The 19230-nt window shown below is 54.4% G+C and overlaps 1 protein-coding gene and 1 long non-coding RNA gene across 3 annotated transcripts; both read right to left on the reverse strand.

Annotated features, from left to right (window-relative positions):
* Positions 1 to 923: 923 nt before the first annotated feature.
* LOC127394500 (uncharacterized) lies at positions 924 to 6872 on the reverse strand. Its single transcript, XR_007891638.1, has 3 exons — positions 6075 to 6872; positions 4909 to 5058; positions 924 to 997 (listed from the first exon to the last, which is right to left on the reverse strand). It is a non-coding gene; the product is annotated as an uncharacterized LOC127394500 (long non-coding RNA).
* Positions 6873 to 8186: 1314 nt separating this feature from the next.
* PHB1 (prohibitin 1) lies at positions 8187 to 14764 on the reverse strand. 2 transcript variants are annotated; one of them, XM_051640450.1, is made up of 7 exons: positions 14693 to 14764; positions 14027 to 14152; positions 13507 to 13668; positions 12448 to 12590; positions 11740 to 11856; positions 10641 to 10736; positions 8187 to 9383 (listed from the first exon to the last, which is right to left on the reverse strand). In XM_051640450.1, exons 2-7 carry the CDS (start codon positions 14112 to 14114, stop codon positions 9171 to 9173), a joined length of 819 nt encoding a protein of 272 aa, XP_051496410.1. In that variant the 5' UTR covers positions 14115 to 14152; positions 14693 to 14764; the 3' UTR covers positions 8187 to 9170. The 2 variants fall into 2 exon arrangements, with proteins under 2 accessions (XP_051496410.1, XP_051496411.1); XM_051640451.1 differs by having other exon boundaries at positions 14658 to 14713.
* Between the last annotated feature and the right edge of the window lie 4466 nt (positions 14765 to 19230).

The following is a 19230-nucleotide window of genomic DNA, read 5'->3' on the forward strand; positions in this document are numbered from 1 at the left end:
CCCAGGTTTGAGCTCCCTGTGCAGCACAGGGCTTGAGGCTTTCAGAGTTGAAGTTCAGGATCAAATAAAGGGGGCAACCAAGGCTGGGGAAGCCCCGTGGTGGAATCAGAATGATGTTGTCAGATTTCTTCCTTGCCCCAGCAACTCCTTCTGTGGGGGCATGGGAAAGGAGCTGAGCAGGGAGCACTTTGCTCTGACCAGTCCCATGGGAGCTGTTACTGGCTGGCCCAGTTCAGAGCAGGCCCCAGGCTGTTCTCATCTCTGCTGGGTCATGTACAGCTTGGGAGGGAAGGGGTAGCCAGAGGAAGCCCTGGGGATTGAGGGCATGGGCATTGCTCCATCTCAGCTCAACACCCTTTTGCAATGCAGCTTCTTGAGAAAAAGAGAGGATGTCAGGGGATGTGGCACTGCTGGTGGTGAACTGTGTGTGTGTGAAAGGGGTGTGTGAAAGGGGTGCCTTGTAGTACAATTTCCTGCCTTGAAAAGGGCAGGAATCAAAATGCTGGGGAGCTTTTTCTTGGGAGGTGAATGGACAAGACAGCAATGAGTGGCAGAGCCCCTCTTCTAAATGTGGGATTTCAGCAGAGAAACAACTGAGAGCTGGTGCAAAACAGTGGGTGCTCTTGTCCAAAGGAGCACAGGTGAGGAGTGAAGCCATCAACTATTTCAACATCCACAGAGGCAAAGCCACTGCTGATGTTCAGTCCATGGGACAAGAGCAGACCAGAGTCTTCATGATCTCTCCCTCCAGCATGTGAGGAGAGCATTTGGTCTCCCAGGCTGTTCTGTTATTCCCTCTGATGCAGTCTGTGCTTTTCAAACCTGGCTTTCTGCAGCATGAGGTTCCCTCATGCAGGGACAATTGCAGGGGCCTTTCCTGATGCTTTGCACACTCAGCTTCAGATGATGTCAGCAAGGGTTATCTCATTCTCCCCAAATAAGAGCTGTGTAGAGATCAAAAGTGTTAAGTCTCTCTTTCTCAGGGGCCACCACGTCTCTGCAAAGAGAACGTTTAAAAAAGAAATAAATCGGGGGCCAAGTGCAAATATCCATCAACTCTGAAGGGCTTCTGACATGACAAAACCAAAGCATGTGTCCTCATGGCCCATCACCAGTGGCCAAGGGAAGGGACAGTTGCAGAGGAGACTGAACTCTTCCTAGCCACGCTGGGTGGTTTGGCTCCTGGATGCCCAGGGCACCCAGCAGGCCTCCTTCCTGGGGTCTCTGGCTACTGGAGGGTAACAGCTCCTTGTGCTGCTCCCAGGGATCCAGCTGAGAGGCTGGCTGTGGCACTCAGCCTTGTTCCCACAAGGAAGCCTGTTTTAGCTGTTTGCATCCCTCTCTTTGATCTAGCTTTTGACATGACAGGACATGTCGGCCAGGTAGAGGGAAACAAACAAAAGGCAGCAACAGTCCCACACCTCTGCTTGCACATGATCTGCTCCCCAGCACACACCTGCCTGGCAGCCACAGATCCTTATCAACCCTGATTCCTCTGCTGTCATCTCTGCTTTCCCTTCACACTGCTGTATAACTTCTAGAGGCAACTTTCTGCATCTTGTTCCCTGCTCAGGAAGATGCTGTGGCTCCTGTGACCCCTCTCTCTGGCATTTCCCTTCTCTCTGGAGTATAACCAGTGTGGGAAACGCCCTCGTGTGTCCTCCTCACTGTGTCAGGGACAGGTGACACAGATCTTCATTTCCTCCCTAAAGTGCTGTGGTGGTTCAGCAAGGAGCTCTTTGCAGCTCACTCCAGAAGTAGCAGCAATACAGCAGTAGGTAACATTGTTCCTCCCTAGAAACCAGGTCATTTTTTTTTCTACTAAGCAGCTTAGGACCTTTCAGAATGAAAAGTACAATAAAAGTATGAGAATTTGCTGGGCCAGGGGCTGCAGACACAGCAGAGCACAGTGTTGCCTCACTGTTTGTTCTAGAGGCCTAGATGTTCTAGATTTGCTGAGAAAGCAAACTTAACAAGTAAGAATATTGTTGAGGTGCAGGTAGCTCTGTGGTGGGGATAACCACTAGCACCAGCTGCAGAATAGTTTGGGGGGGAGGAAATAAAACAGAAGTGAATTCTTACTTTTATCAGTTAATTTTCCTGTGGTGTGGGCAGGCTTCTTGGTTTTGCAAAGCTGGGTGTTCTGGGCAATCCCTGAGCCATCTGCTCTGGTTATTTTCTGTGGCTTTCAGGCAGCAAAGCAGGGCTGGAATCCTTTAGTAAGGGAGATATCTGCTCAGTCTGGGGCCTGCAGACCCCATGAGCTGTGCTGCTGGGAGATGGGGCCCAGTTGCAGGAGTTCTTGGCTTTGCCCCACAGCAGTGCCTCTCTGCTTCATCCAGACTCCTGCTGTCATCATTTCAACCAGGGAACCAGCTCTTCTAGCCCTCTTTTTTTTCTGGTCAACAGGGAGATGGGCTGCCTTGCCTTCCTGCAGTCCTACCTGCCTTCCCACAGTCAGAGGTGACTTTTGGTGGGTTGTTAGTGCTGGTGGCAGGGCTGGCACTAAGCAGGGCTAAGGAGAACAGCACAAGCCTTTCTCTGCATGCTTGATATTTTGCTGAGGCCTCCACATCATAACATTTCTGTTTTGGGAACAGCCTGAACTAGGCATGATGTGACACTGAGGACCTTGTGAGAGGGAAATCTGGGACTCTTTCCCCGAGGGAGAAGGGCCCTTGAAGCCGGGTGCTGCTCAAGGACCCTGCAAAGAACAGGCCCTGCCCCACTAGGAAAACAAGCCAAGGGTGATGAGATAAACTGAGGCACGAAGAGGGTGCTGACACCTTGCTGACCTGGTCTGCAACCCACCCAGTTTACTCTCGGGATTAATGCTTTATCTTTTAGGTATCCTGCTATGTCCTGCAGGATCCAGGATCCTCTCAAGCAATGGGAAAGGAAGCAAAAGGAAAACAAAGGGGTTTTCCTGCTAGCTCTTGTCACAGGAAGCCTTGCACTGTCTGAGGGAACCACCACCACTGAGTGCAGAGGTGCTGGGCTTTGAGACTATACAGAGCAAAGTAGAAGTTCAAGCAGAGGAAATTCCTGTTCCCATTCTCTCTTCTCCTTTACTAGTTCAGTGTGAGGCTACAATTAAAGATTAACTGCCTCCAAATCATATTGCAGAGCTAACACCCACCAGCATGTCCTTGTGCCCAAGATAAGACCTTCAGGGCAGCAGGAGGGTACAGGCAGACTAAACACCTGAGAAGCACAACTGCAGACTGAGGTGCTCACTGGTGGTACCAGTATCTTTAACTCTGCCCTTCTGAGAAAACACACTCAGCTCTTCCTGACAAGTGTTTTAGTGCTGCAGAGCAAGCACCTAGGTGCTGAAGGTCTGGTGCACTGAGGGCTTGAACTCAGCCTGGGTTGGGCAGCAGTGACAGAGTTTTTTAACAGAGAAGTCTGGCAGATGCATGGGTGGGTTGTAAACTTTGGGGTACTGGGGGCAGGGTGTTTAACGTGACTGTATGATCAGAGCCATCAGCCTCTACGTAAAAATCATGCCACAAAAAATAAAGTTATCTGTGGGGAATCTTGGTTTTGTGCCTTCTTTTAAAAAAAAAAAAATAAATGAAGTAAAATACAGATTCTGGGATATGGTAGTTGGACAAGAGCAGGATGGGAGTGAGGGAAACTCCCAGAACCCCAATCTTCCAGTCTACCTTTTTGTGTGGAAGCCTCCCTCTGGGTTGGAAAAACAGCCAAAAAAAAAAGCTGGGGAGGAAGATGCTGTAAGGGACAGAAACAAAGCTGCACCAGATCTGGTTTTATCAGCTTTGCAGAAGGGGCACTGCAAGACTTATACTCCTGAAAGTGGCGTTTGAAGTCATGTCTCTGGGACACTCACCTTATTCAGGCTTAACCTCTGCATCCTTCCTGTTCTTGCCTCTCTTGAGTATTTTTAACTACTGCTTCAGAGGCATCCTGCACACCCTCTTTCCTAGCCTCCTCCTGCCCTTCCTGCTCCTAGCAGCACAGGCAACACATCTTGCAGCTGGTGTTTCCCACTGACTCCACCTTCTGCACTGCCCTCCTGGTGCTCAGACACAACTTCCCATGTACAGCTTTGCCTTGTCAGATCCAGGATAAATCACTGCAGGTTTCTGACTTGCTTTGGATCAGTAGATCCACAGTGGGGAACCCCAAATGCTGTTTAGACAGTTGAGCTTAGCCTCCCATGGGAGCTTCCCAGCCTCTCTATTTCCTCTCCTTCCCGGGGATGTGTTCAGCAAGAACTGGATGCCTGCTCCACCAGGTTCTTTCCCCTTAGATCTTTTATTACCTTCTATGGATGGGGAAAGTGAACTCAGGATGGCTAAAAGAATTCTCTACCGCATTTTTCTGAAGACATCAGCTCCTTCACTTCCTCTGGAAGTTTGTTCTCCATCCTCTAGCTAGAGTAGACTTCATGTCCCCCATCACTGATTTCTCTCTCCCTGGGACAGTCCTCCCCTACTTCACCAAGTAGAAGATGAAAGCACAAGTCAAGTCATCCCAGAGTAAACCTGATCTACTAGTGTAAATCAGGACTTACTGAAGTCAGTGCAGTTGTGCTGATGAAAAACAGGCACACAAGGAACATCTCAGCCCCCAGTGCTGCCTAGTGCCAGGCAAGGGATAATTAAACAAAATTTGGCACTAAGAGTTGCTCCCCATCTGCCAGCCAAGCTGAGCTCCAGCCTGTCTTAGGACATTTCCTACCCGTTTCCACAAGATCTTTCTCCCTCCACACACCCCCCCCACCACATCCTCTGTGTTTCAGGACAGGCATTTTCTGCTAGATCCACTTGGATATAAACAGCACAAAGGAAGCAATAAGGAAACTCCTCCCTATCCCTTGCTCTCACCACTTCAGACATGCTGCCAGCTTGCTGCAGGGTACAGATTATCACAAACCCTTACCTGGAGAGGCTTCAGCCCTGGTGCATCCATGGCTGTTAGGGAGCAGATAGATGCCCATTTCCATGGAATGCTGCAAATTACAGATGCTCCAGAGTGCCTGTCCGTGTGGTTGCTTTCTGCCCCTCTTCACAAGTCAGGTAGGCTGGTTATCTATTAAACAGGTAGAAAGAGCACCAGAGAGAGAGAGGGTGAACACACAAAGGAAATCAGGCAGTTTCCTGTTTGTTTATCATGAACAAAAGCTTGTTTGGCTGGTCTCAGTGAAGCTAGAGGGCTGGCCCAACTGCTGCAGGGGATGCTGCCTTAGGCTAGAGGAGTTAAACCTGGGGCTGGAGCTGCTCAGCAGGGCAGAATGTGCCTCAGAGGTGTACCAGGGCAGCCTGGCACAGGGACTGAACCTGGTACTGCCGTCAGCCCACTCCTGTGCCAGCTGGTGCTTTCTCATCCTCACCTGGAGACTGTGCTATTGTGTTTGCTCTTGTCCACAGCCCAGTCCTTGTGTCCCCTGCCCAGGGCAGGGTGACCTCCCCACTCATCTGTCCCCACCAGAGGCTGACGGACACCCTTTGGTCTCTGCTACCTTTCCCGGGGAGCAAGCAGAATTGCTGCTGCCATCTGGTGGGAGAGCAGCCTGGCTGTTTGGCTCCACATCTCCTGTTTGCCTTCACCTTCCCTTCTGGAAAAGGTGACCTTTCCTGTTTGCCTTCATCTTCCCTTCTGGAAAAGGTGACTTCTTCACCAGCATCCTTCGTGGTCAACAGCAAAGCTACAGCCTCACCCACAAAACGACCCCTGGAGCAAATGAATTTCTAAGTAATTTAATAGGAGATTAGATGTTGTCAAATACAGTAAAAGCACCAATTTGTGGAAATAGGTGGCAAAATGAAGAACGACTGACCACAGAAAGCCTTCCCCTCCCCAAAGCTAAAGCTTTAGCATGGCTGCAGTTCCTACTGAGCTGCAGAAATCCCAACACAACTGAGAACTGGCGTAACTGCAGGAAGTCCTTCAGTCAGCCAGACTTCATTTCAGACTGTGGGAATCCAGGCCCAACAGCCAGAGCAGGAGTCCACTGGCTTTTCTGTTCACAGAAACATACCTGAAGTTTCTCCACCTCCCTTGAAGTGGTATCATCCCACCGCTTCCCACCTGTGATCCCAGCTTACCTCGGGCTGAAGTGTCCTACCCAAAAGGTGTGGCAGGTGGTGGTCATGGAGTAGTGTGCCACAGTGGTTGCTCCTCCAGGCATGGGCACATGACAGGCCCTTTGCTGCCTCCAAGGACAGGCTGAAGGGGGAAGATCTGCCATTGCTGGAGCATCTCCAGCACCCTTGGACGCGTGAGAGTTGCAAAGAGCCTTTGCAGTAGCTCTGCCCCGTGGCTGGGAGCCAGAAGAGCAGCAGGTGACAGGCTCAGGACACCAGGCTGATCGACACAGGGTCCTTGCGGGGACAGACAGGGACCTGCACAACGAAAGTCCCCTCTCTGCCCTCAGTACAAAGCCACATGCCTTGACCCTCTCTCTCATTTCTCCACCCCAGGCTGCACTCCACTTTCACAAGCAAGTTTTTGCTCCTGGATGACGAAAAACAACAAGGTTGGAAATGCCAGAGGGTGGGGACGGCCTGTTTGTGGGAGCAGCCAGGGCAGCCTGCCTTCCTGCTACCCAAGCCCCGAGCTCTTTCTGTTGCCCTGACAAGCAGAGCACTGAAAGCGAGTGCTCACACCCTGCCAACAACCTCCCAAACGTTGCCAGGCCAGTGCCAGCATCCTGGGAAGCAAAGTTCTCTGCTCCCTCCAGTCCAGCCTCAGCCAGGAATGCCAGGCAGGCCAGACCTTCACCACACAATCTGGACTTTTTATTATATCAAGGAGTCTGGCAGCACCTGAGAAGTTTGGCAGAGGATGCCAGGCAGTGCTCACTCACTGCTGCTCACAGCAGCATCTGTCCAGCAAGCAGAAGGTTGTTCCCTCACTCATTATCCCTGTGCAGCCCACACAAAACCACATCCTGATTTTAGGGTCACCCTTCCCATCTGGAGCCAGCCAGACCATGTGGTTGAGAAGGTTGAAGAGCAGCTATAAACACAATATAAACAAGGGGTTCAGCTGGAACACACCGAGGCAGCTCCAGCTTCAAGAGCAGCTTTGAAGTCTGATGAGTTCATGGCAGCTTTAGGCATTAAGTGAGGCAGAGCAGGGGTAAAGGGGCAGTTAACAGCCAGGGAACATTTGTAAAAAGAATTACACCAAAAAGCAAAGGAAATGGTGATTAATCAGCCCCAGAGGCCACTGTTAGAGCCTCGGACACCTCCTCCAGAGAGACTAACAGCAAAAAGCAGCAGGAAACACTCCACGCTCCACTGAAAGGGCAGAACTGGAGGGAGAGGTAATGCAGAGCCACAGGAGCTGAGAGGGGATTTCAGCCACACTGCTCTGAGCCCAACACCTGGTGCACGAAACCAAGGGAGGGAAACGCAGGAAATGCTGAAGGGGCTTTAAAAGAAGCCTTGGGGGAAAAGTGGAAGCTTCCTTAGAAGTGTCTGAAGTGGTAAACCAGGAGAATAAAGAACAAAAAGACTGGCAGGGGAAGAAGTCTGGAAGTTATTTAGGAGTTACGGACCTGACTGCTCAGCTGCTTAAAATATTTTGCAAGCTCAGGCACCTCATCACTGCAAGAGTGTTCTCTGCCTGGAAGAAAAAGCAGGAGAGTCTTTGCACTTCACCAGAGGAGAGGGCAACCACCCAAAGAAAGAGCCTGGGACTCAAAGAGCCCAGCAGCCACTGCAGCTTTCCTGAGGGCTCTGCAGCCCCAGGGCAGTGAGGACAGCCTCCCCAGAGTGTTTCTCAGGGGTAACACTACAAGCCCCCTGTCTGCAGGATGGGGTGGGTGTGCCAGGCTGGTACCTTCTGGCAGATTTCAGGCTCCCTGCAGGCTGTCCCTGGTCCAGCACACACCCAGTTCCTTCCCAACAGCTCAGTGTTGCATCAAAGACACCCCGGATAAAGCATGTACATGCAGTAAGTGACAGCCTGAACTCTGCAAAGAAAGCAATTAAAAGCCCTCACAATAACCTCAAGATACTCCCAGGCTTATCTTGTTGCAGGAACTCTGCCTAAGAATCGTATTTCAAGCTTTTGTCAGGAGCAAGACCCACCTGCCTGTGCTAAGTGACTTATATCCCCATTACCTAGCACCAGCATGAGATGTCTTGCTCCACTGACCCAACCCTCATTCTTCTGAGGTATCAAAAACCAACCAAACAACCCCACACGACTACATTTGGGACTGTGACATTTATTGAAGGCTGGCTATACAATCTCAAACCCATCACATCCTCCTCACGATTCAGGTTCCCTAAATAAAAAAGCACTGATGTAACAAGAGAATTCTGCCCACCTCTGGCTGCCTGAGCTGGGAGCACAGAGTCCTCCCTCCTGTGTCCCAGGAGCTCTTTTGTGACAGGCCAAGAGCCACTTCTACTGACCTTGATGAAAAACTCAACGCTGCACAACCAGGCACCTGGCAGCCAACAAATCAGTGTGTGGCAGCAGGGGGAGAAGTAGAGATGTCCCATTGCCATCATGCACCTGAGAAGTTATTTCCTGCAGTGGAACTATCTCCTCCATGCCTGAACTCCACCTGCTGCATGACGTGGATCTCTGCTAGTCTCACCCCCAGCGGCGATTCACTCCACCTGTGCCTCCAGCTGTCAGTGCCAATGTTCACAGGGGCACAGCAGAGCCACTGTCCTCATGGCTGAGATGTCCTCTTACTCTCAGCTGACACTTGAAGAAGACTGGCTTGGCTGAGGAGTGAGCTCCAAGTGTCCCTGTTCCACAGTCCAGGATCTGCAAGTCTGTGAGGACCTTGGCTCAGCCAGCCTAAAGGCACGGAAGCATCGCTGTGAGACCGGATGGATCCAGCTCTCCTGGGCTCAGGGAGACACCTGGGCTACATGTTTATCCCAGGAGGGAACAGATGTAAACTCTGCTCCTGTTGCTCAAACTGCCTGGAAAGGGGCAATTCTCAAAACCTAGCTTACTGGTCAGTGGAGCCACAGCTCTGACCGCAGACGGGAGGAATGCAGGTCTGTGTTCAGGTTTATTTGATTAGGAATTCAAAAAAAGAAAAAAAAAAAAAAGGGTGGATTTTGAAATCTTCTCTGCTTTTATCAATCAGGAAATCACAAAGATTCTTTTGGAAAAGGGCTGATCTGGTGGGTGGAGGTGGTCAGGCTAGCTAGCTACGGCTGCAGGGCTCACTGGGGCAGCTGGAGCAGCACGGACTGTCCCGAGGGCAGGTAGGTGATGTTGCGGGACCGCGAGAGCTGGTAGGCGATGTCCTCGGCTGCCTCCAGCTTGCGCAGCTCGATCAAACCATCCCCTGCCGTGGCCAGAGAGTTGGCAATCAGCTCAGCTGCTTTCGAGTCTCCCTCAGCAGAAATGACAGCTGCTTTCTTCTGCTGCTCAGCCTGGAAGGGAACAGATGAGAAGGGGAATAAGGCGCAGAGAAAACAAGAGCGAAAGGGAGGTCACAGAATGGGGAAGGCTGGCAGGGACCTTCAGGATCATCAGGTTCCAACCTCCCTGCTGTGAGCAGAGACACCTCCACCAAACCAGGCTGCACAAGCCTCATCCAACCTGGCCTTCAACACCTCCAGGGAGGGGGCAGCCACGATGTCTCAGGGCAACCTATTCCAGTGCCTTCCTACCCTCATGGTGAAGAATTTCCTCCTGATGTCTAACCTAAATCTCCCCTCTTTCAGCTTAAACACATTACAACTTGTCCTCTCACTACCCTCTCTGGTGAAAAGCCCCTCCCCAGATCCTACTGCCATGTTTCAAACATAAATTCCCACTTCATCACCCTACTGTTCTTTTCCCCAGTAGGAGAGCTAAGACAGAAGGTGATTTTATTTTAATGCTATATACTGTCAGACTGTTTTTCTGCCTACTGTGAGGAAAAAAAAAAAAAAAGTTGAGAAATAAACTCAAAATTGCCTTATCACTCATGAAACATTAACCCACCTATGGGCACTCCTGGTGGAAAACTGTCCATGAAAGATTTGAGAACTTCAGCTGAGTTAAAACCAGGTCAGATAAACACTTCTACTATTTAATCATCCTGGCTGATTACATGTATCTTACTGCATCCACTGGATTAACTCTGGGTGTAGCTGCCTGTTCCTCCAGCCTTCCTAGGCCTGTGTTCTCAGCTGGACCAGGGCACTTCCACATGAAATCATTTCTGGGGATGCTCCCCGAGTTCCCAGGTTAATCCCAGATTATGTGATCCTGCAGGCAGGTAGTGGCACTCCTGGGACACAGGCCCCTGTCCCCATGATATCAAACACCATGGAAAGTTCTGCTCACCCTCTCAAAATTCACAAACAGCAGGATCACTGGGGCTGGAAATCTCCACCCTGAACCCCATTTCTAACCAACACTCTCTCCTCTGTGCTGTTTCCTCCTCTGTGCAGACATTTCTCTTCAGCACTCCAGTAAGACAGTGCCATGGTATTAATATCAAAAAGGACCCAGAAAGGCAACCTTAGGCTTTCTCTACCCAACAATCCTATGCCAGAGCTGAGAACCATGTCAGCATTATGACCCTAAGTGACTTTTTCAACCTGCCCAGTCTCCTGGATGAGTGAGTGAGATGCTCACTGCAAACTAGAACACAAAAGAGATACCAGGAAGCATCCAGGTTTTTCAGAAGGACAAGGTACCTTTTCCACAATGAATCTGGCTCTCTCTGCTTCTTGCTGGGCCACTTGCTTCATTTCCACTGCCTCTGTGAACTCTTTGCCAAAGGTGAGATGGGTCTGCAGGGCAGAAATCAAGCAAAGGTTGCAGGGCTGACAGGACAGGGCAGCACTGCCCCAATCCACACAGCTCTTGGGGGAATGAATGAAACTCCAGTCCAGTAGACCAGTAACACCAGTACCTCCAGTGCCACACCACGCTCTCCTGCCACCACCACCCGCTGGCCCAGCACTCCTCTCCCACAGCAGGGAAGCTCCCCTGCCTGCCAAGCCCCCCAACACCCTTCCTGCTCCATCATGCACTGGAGTGTTAACCCCAGGCTGTTTGGAGAGCTGCAGGCTCCGGGGATGGGAGAGGGGAAAGGTGAATTTCCCTCAGTGCTCACGGGAAAGCACCAGAAACAAAGAATCAAAACCTCAGGTTTTGCAGCAACAAAGTCACCTTCCTTCAAAGACTTCAAAGCTACATGAAAGAGCTCTTTCCTCTAAGCAGGCTTTCCAGGAAACTCCCAAAAAAGCGAGGAAGAGGTGCATGTACAAGCACAGTTTTAGTTAACAAAGCTTGTAGGGAGGTCAGAGGGGGAGGAGAGAGCTCCCTCCTTGAACTGCCAGGAGCAAATCTCATACTTTGTAGGAAATGTATCAAAAGTGGATATTTTGGATTCTTTGTATCAAAAGTGCATCTTCCCACTGCCTCCTCACTTTCTCCCTATGTGTTGGGGTGCTTCTGGACCCACAGGCTTCTCTAAAGACCCCTCCATCACCACGAGAAGCATTTGCTCTTCATTTGAAGGGTACAAGCCCTGCAACAGTGGAGCCTGAGAATAAGCCAGCCCAGCAGAGCCTTCAAGGGCTTGCTGAAGGTCACAGGAGGCCAGGGACAAAGCCAGAGGTACTGACTGGAGCTGTGACTGCTACATCACGTGCAACTGCAGCCAGACGAACACAACCCACATGTCCAAACTTCCAACCCACCCTTCTCTGGCCACCCAACAAGTCTCTTCTTTACTGCTCTGAGCTGGAAATGCTCCAAAGAGAAAAAGCAAAGAGGGAAAACTCTTACCAAAGACACGTCATCCAGAATGAGCCCAAAGGTTGCTGCTCTCTCTGTGAGATCTTCACTAACTTGCCTTGAAACCAGCTCTCTCTGAGTGATCAGTTCTCCAGCATCAAAGCGAGCCTGGAATCAGGGTGGGCAACAGTGAGAAGAAAGCTCCAAGAAGGGGTAGATTCTCCACATGCCTCTGCCCCAGAAGCCTCAGAGTTAATCCAGTTATCTTCCCAAAGTTAGTGAAGACTGAGCTGCCCAGGCATTTAAGAGAAGGACTGAATGACTGGGAATGTCAGTGTGAGCTGGAGAGGAGGTTGTCTTGTCCAGTTGAGCATTTAACATAAAAAGCACACAACTGGGCTACATGGTTAGTGATTCTTTGGCAGTCCCCCCAGGGAATGCTTCCGAAAATGGAGAGAAGCTGAAATCTAAGATTATAGAAGTGAAAATCCCAGTGCCATGACTGCAACTCCCAGCCTGAAGAGCAGAGCCAACAGCTGAGAGCAGGTAACAAAGAAATCTCTTTCCACCCAGAGATCATCCAAGGTGAATCAAGTCAGAATGACCAAGAAACAATTAGTGAAGCTCCAATTAACTTTACTAGATGGCCCGTGAGAGCAGAAAGAAAAGCCTGAACCTGAGGCATGACATTTCCCTCACTGATGAAAAGAGGAAAGATGGATGCCTGGCAGATCCCAGCAGTTCTCAGGCTGCTCTTACCACAACAGACTTGAGGATTTCAGTTGTGATCGAGGGCAGGACACGCTCATCATAGTCCTCTCCAATACTGGTGAAAATCCGCGGTAACTGGGCGGTCACTGGTCTGAACAGGATCCGCAACGTGATGTTCACGTTCTGCAGATCTGGAGAAGAGTCACAGGTTAGTGGCACAGAGGCAGGAGAGACCCTGAAGCTGTCCTCTCCAGGGCAACTGGATGAGAAAGCATAAACATCCAGGCTTCTTTTTGCCAGCAGAGAAGAGATGTTTTTACTGCCCCTTTTACCTTGGGATCCAAATCCTCCTTAGGATAAGAGTAATCACAGAATCATGGAATGGTTTGGGCTGGAAAGTACCTCAAAGATCATCCAGTCCAACCCCCTGCATGGGCAGGGACACCTCCCACCAGCCCAGGCTGCTCCAAGCCCCATCCAACCTGCCCTTCAACACTGCCAGGGATGGGGCAGCCACAGCTTCCCTGGGCAGCCTGGGCCAGGCTCTCACCACCCTCACAGGGAAGAATTTCCTCATCATGTCTCACCTGAATCTCCCTCTTCCAGTTTTCATCCATCCCCCTCATCCCATCCCTCCTGCCCTTGTCCCAAGCCCCTCCCCATCTTTCCTGGAGCCCCTTCAGGCACTGGAAGGTGCTCTAAGCTCTCCCTGGAGCCTTCTCTTCTCCAGCCTGAACACCCCAACTCCCTCATTCTGTCCTCACAGGAGAGCTGCTCATCCAGACTTCTTTTTGCCAGCAGAAAACAGTTATTTTTCCTTCCCCTTTCACCTTGGGATCCAAATCCTCCTTAGGATAAGATTTATGCTTCCATTTCTTTGCAGTGCAGGGAATTACTTGCCCTTCTGCAGGGACACAGACTTGATGTTTAAAGACACAATTTACAGGCTGAAGGAAGGTCCCCTCATCTGTTCTAAAACGAGTCAGATCAAACCATTCCTGACTCTATGCCAAAACGGACTCGGGACACGTGGAATCTCTACATCCCGAAGAAAAATCATCACCAGAGCATCTGGTTCCCTGGTGGTCTCCAGGTCCAAGCACTCACCTTTGCTGCCAGTGATGACAGGAATGTTCCGGGGGCGGGAGCGGCAGTCGAAGATGATGGGTTTCTGCACCCAGGGGATGAGGAAGTGGGTCCCTTCTCCTACCACTGTGTCCTGCACCCCACGGAACCGGTCAAAGATGACAGCTCTGTGGCCTGCATCAACTAGAGAGGAAAACAGCACCTCAAGCATGGTTTCACCACTGCCATCCATCCTACCTGCACAGCACCAAAACCTCCTCTGGGAACAGGGGCAGTTAAAGCCTTTTGCTACAGGAGAGCAGGGAAGTGAACGGGATCATTTGGAGCAAGGAGGCCAAGAGAAGATGCAGCCGTGACTCCTGCTCCCCCATCTGCTCCCAGGGGCAGCAGATCACTAACAAAAGACCTTCCACATCTCTTCCTTGTGCAACACACGAGGTGAACACAGGCTTTGTGTCCATTTTCCCCCAATGCCATTAGCAGCACAAGCGCAGAGCGGAACAAAAAGACAGGAAGGGAGAGCTCAGCTTCTCCCACTCACCGTTGTAAAGAGCAGAATTGACAACTCCACCTGCAACAGCCAAGCCCAGGCCCAGCTTCCCAAGGCTCTCAAACACCTTCGCAGCCATTTCACACGTTCACTTCCAGCCCCTTTAAAAAGTCCCTCCTGAAAGAAAAAAACAAACAAACAAACAACCCCACAAAACAAACCCAGGAGCTTGTTAAAGCCGGGGCCTTCCCGGCTGCAGCAGCCTGCAGAGCCCAGGATTACCCCTCCGTGCACGGGGGCGCGTCCCCCAGCCCTGCCCTCCCTCCAGCACCCCCCGAGACCCCGCAGCACCCCCACGGTTCTAGGGACACCCCCCCCCACACACACACCACAGCTCCCCCCAACCCCTTGATACCACCCGGACCCCCCCGCTGCGAACCCTCGGCACCTCCAGCACGGCCCAGCCGCCTCCCGCTCCCCGCACCTCCCCCGCCGGGCCTGCCGGGCCTCCCGCACCTCCCCTGCCGGGCCTGCCGGGCCTGCCGCTCCCCCCAGGGCCTCTCGCCCCCCGGGCAGGCGGCCCGTGAGCCCAGGCCCCGCTCCCGCCCGCAGGCCGCAGCTCGGGGGCCTGGGCCTGGGGCCTGGAACCCGGTCCCGGTCCCAGTCCCGGTCCCGGACGTACCGCGCCCCCCGCTCCGCTCCCGCAGCGCCCCTGACCTCCACATGAATCCGCGGCCTCCCGCCCCCAGCGCGCCTGCGCGCCGCGCCAAGACTCTCGCTCCTGATTGGTCCTGCTCCCGCGCGGCATTCTGGGATGTGTAGTTCCGCCGCTCCCGTCGCTCTGCCGGGACGCCTACAGCTCCCGGCATGCCCCGCGGCGGCCGGCTGGAGGAGCAACGCCGCTTCCCATTGGCTGCCGCTGCCCCGCGGAGCCTCTTGGGAGCTGTAGTCCTGGTGTGGGGGAGACACGTGGGGGGCTCGGGATCGGGCTCCCGGTGTCCGCCCCTCCCCGGCCTCGGGAAGCGGAGAACGGGCCGGGACCTGCCCTGTCCCAGCCCTGCCTGCACCGACGGGCAGCGGCTGCGGCGGGAAATCCAAGCGGGGTCCCCCAAAACCTTCCCACGCCTGCCTCCCGGACCCCGCAGACCCCCCGGACCCCGCAGATCCTCCCAGACCCCCCGGACCCCGGAGACCCCCCGGACCCCGCAGACCCTCCCAGACCCCACAGACCCCCCGGACCCCGCAGACCGCCACCCCCCCGGACCCCGCAGACCCTCTCAGACCCCACAGACTCCCCGGACCCCGGAGACCCCCCCGGACCCCGCAGACCCTCTCAGACCCCCCGGACCCCGGAGACCCCCCGGACCCCGCAGACACCCCCCCGGACCCCGCAGACCCCGCACCCCGCAGACCCCCCTGGACCCCTCAGACCCCCCCGGACTCCGCAGCCCCCCCCCCCCCCCCGCGCTTTGTCCCCTTTGGCATGAGCAGCCAGGCAGCCCCCCCAGAGCAGCCCCCCGCCCGCTGCCCGCAAAGGGCCCTTCTCCCCTCCCGGACCCCCGGAGCCCCCCGCGTTGGCCCCGCAAGCCCGGGAGGCGGCGCCGCCAGAGGGAAGCAGCGCTCCGGGAATTCTGAGCAAAAGGGGGGGGGGGGCGGAAAAAGAGGGGAAGGAGAAAAATGAAGCTCCCGCCCGGGGGGCGGGGGGACAGCAGCGAAGCCGCCTCCGCGTGTCCCCACCCTGCACCCTCCCGGGTGGGGTTTCCCCCTCTGAGGTGACACCGCTGAGATCGAGGGGACTTCATCACCCCCGCGCCGTGCCCGGCGCCGTCTCCGGAGGAAAACGGGGCAGAGCCCCGTCCTGGAGAGCAGGAAACATCAGGGAGCATCCCTCTTGTCAGCTCGGAGGGTCCCATCCTCCCCTGCCCTGCTCCAGGTGGGGAAACTGAGGCACGGAGCTGCTCAGCGGTGGAGGCTCCTGTGCTGCAGCCTCCTTGGCTCCCTTGGAGCAGAGTGACAGGTGGGGACCCCAAACATGAGGGAGGGTCCCAGCTGATGGCCCTGAGCCTCAGCTCTTGCCTGTGTGTGCTTCCAACCCTGTGTGTGCTTCCAACCCTGTGTGTGCATCCCAGGACGGCCACGCTGGGGCAGCTCCTGCCTGGGAAGGTCACCTCCTCTGGGGTCCCCTGCGGCATCCCCGGGTCCCCAGCCCAGCTGTGCAGACAGATGTGCTGTGGAAGCCCCGTCCTGTGTCTGGCAAGGCTCCTTCTGAGGCCACAAAAGCTCTTTTGTGCCTCGGCAGCGCTGGGAAGCGGATGCTGAGGAGGAACGGGATGAAGGTGAAGGTGTTTGGTGCTGGCCAGACCTGCCAGGGACCCCCCTCCCTGAAATACGGGTCTCTCAGGGAGCCATGGCCAAACCCTAAAAGATCCCCCAAGCAGGACCAGGCCTTCTTTGCCATCCACTGCTCCCCAAACCCCTCAGCACTCCTAAAGGATCCTGACAACCCCTCCCCTCAGCGAGCAGGCAGCTGAATTTTGGGTGCTCCTGCCTCCCCCCCACCCCCCTCAGCCACTTGCATCCCTTCAGGGATAAACCCCAGGAGCATCCACCTCCAGCCCACCCAGCAGGATCAGCCTCCAGAGCCCAGCACCATCCCAGTTCACCCCCACCAGCCTCTGGCCCTTTCCCCCAGGGATGATTTTGCCCCCCCCGGAGGTTTCTCTCCACTAATCCAATCACAACAACCTAATTGGTGACACAGCCACAGCTAGAGATGCCAAGAGACTGATTCCCTTCTGCCAGGAGATCCACACGGGGCACAATTCCTTCCTTAAAACTCAGGATTGATGGAGTTGGGGGGCAGGGTTTTGCCCCCCTGGGCACTTTCACTGCCAGGTTCGTGCAGCCCCTTTTTCCCTTTGTCTTGCCACGTAAAACGAGTGTTTCCCATTCGTGCAACAACAACAACGGCAAAAACCACAAGCCAAACAAAAAGATGGAAAGGAAGAGAAGGAAAAAGGCTGATGGCAACAGGGATTTTTGGTCCAGGGCCCAGGTTTTTAGGGTGGGAGCCGCCGGGTCGGAGCCGGTGACACCCGCATGGTGAAAGTGGAGGAAAATGGGTCCTTTGTGTGGGGAGTATCTGGTGGGTGATTCAGGCAAGGCTGCTGCTGGTGGTGGTTCAGGCTGACACGCTGCTTGGTGACACCGAGGGACCCGACGTGTCCCCCCTGCCACCCACTGAGACCATCCCCAGCTTTGTGGGCTTGGGGGGGGGGGGGGTATGCAGTGTAAAACCGGGGTGGCTGGTGGGTCTCCAGGTTTGGGGTGGAGAAAAGGAGCTGAGCAGCTCCAAAGCAACCAGGAGCACCCTGTGCCCCGGGGAATGAGGTGAAGGTGGCTGTGGAGGTGCATCCCAAAACACTGCCAGGCTGAGACCTTGCTGTCAGGGTCCCACTGTCCCCAGGGCTGCAAGCTGTGCCCTTCCCTCGAGTCTTTTGATCAGGCTCTTGCCATCCACCACGTTTCAGGGGGACATTCCTCCATGGGGCAGAGAAACAATGGCTTCAAGAAGTGGCTCATTGTCCTCGAGCGGCGCAGCCGGGGCCGGGCAGCCCGGCCCAGCTCCGGCCACCACGGCACGGGAACAAAAAGCCTCCTCTTCTCCAGCCCTCCACAACCAGGCCTCCCTGGCCAGCCCTGTCCCTGAAAAATTTATGGCATGAAGTTTGCAAACTGCAGAGAATCTCAGCTCAGCAGCCAGTGAGCCTGGGATGTGGGGCTGGGATGGCAGGGATTGATCCATGGGGATCCAGTGGCTTATGGCAGAAATGACAGAATCATGGGATGGTTGGGGCTGGAAGGATCAGGATCCAACCCCCTGCATGGGCAGGGACACCTCCCACCAGCCCAGGCTGCTCCAAGCCCCATCCAACCTGCCCTTCAACACTGCCAGGGATGGGGCAGCCACAGCTTCCCTGGACAACCTGGGCCAGGCTCTCACCACCCTCACACTCAAGAATTCCCTCCTCATGTCTCACCTCAATCTCCCTCTTCCAGTTTTCATCCAACCCTCCTCATCCCATCCCTCCCTGCCCTTGTCCCAAGCCCCTCCCCAGCTTTCCTGGAGCCCCTTCAGGCCCTGGAAGGTGCTCTAAGGTCTCCCTGGAGCCTTCTCTTCTCCAGGCTGAACACCCCAACTCTCCCAGCCTGGCTCCAGAGCTGCTCCAGCCCTTGGATCATCTCCGTGGCCTCCACCGACCTCTCTCCAAGGAGCTCCATGTCCTTCTTAGGTTGGGAGCTCCAGAACCAGGCACAGGACTGTAGGTGGGGTCTCACGAGAGCTGAATAAAGGGGGAGAATCACCCTCCTTGACCAGGGCTGATGCTTCTGCCCCATTCCCACCTGCCCAGTCCCACGTGGAGGTCCCAGCCTGAGCCCCGGCGGCTCCAGCCCCGAGCCCAGCACAGAACCCAGTTAGTCTCAATGAGCATTTAAATTAAATTAGTTAAACTACATTAAAACCCCTGCGAGGACACGGCTCAGAGTGGAAACAGCCTTAATGTCATTTCAGCTGACTTCCCTGCCACGATTTGCAAGTCAGAGAAATCGAATTAAGGCTGTTTTTGTTCTGAACTCTGTCCACACAGACCCCTGATACGGTTTAATTAATCTGCCTGAAAATTGAGTCTGTCTTTCAGTCAAGCAGCTTCACCTGACTTAGCCCTGGGGAACCAAATCCCCTCGGGTGGTGGGGCTGGGACCCCCAGGCAGGCTCTGGGCTCAGCCAGGGCTTGGAGAACGGAAAATCCCGGAGGGTTTAGAGCACAGCAGGATTATCCCGAATGCCATCAGGGAACAACCCGGGGCTGAGCTCCGTGCAGCGGGGAACTGCAGCCACCCCGGGCTCCGGGAGAGCTGGAACATCCCGGCTCTTGGCCGCCCCGGGGTCCCAGCAGCACCGCGGGCAGCAGGACCAGGGTTTCTCGGCTCTTCTCGATGCTTATCGCCTCCTAACAACGTTTCCTCCTCGGTGGAAAGGAGCAGCCAGCTGAAACCGGCTGCATTAAAGCCTCCCACCGCTCCCGGGAAGGCTGTAATGGCTGGTAATTGTTCTCCAGCAGCTCCAGGGAGGCTGGGGCCGGGCCAGGGAAGAAACCACAGCCCCCCAAAACTCCCTTTACTTTCCTTGCATCCTCCAGTTGCTCCCCAACCCCTTCCCTATCCCCTCCCATTGTCTGCCACCAAACTCACGA

This window comes from Apus apus, chromosome 25 (genome assembly GCF_020740795.1).
Source record: "Apus apus isolate bApuApu2 chromosome 25, bApuApu2.pri.cur, whole genome shotgun sequence".
Classification (NCBI taxonomy): Eukaryota; Metazoa; Chordata; class Aves; order Apodiformes; family Apodidae; genus Apus; species Apus apus.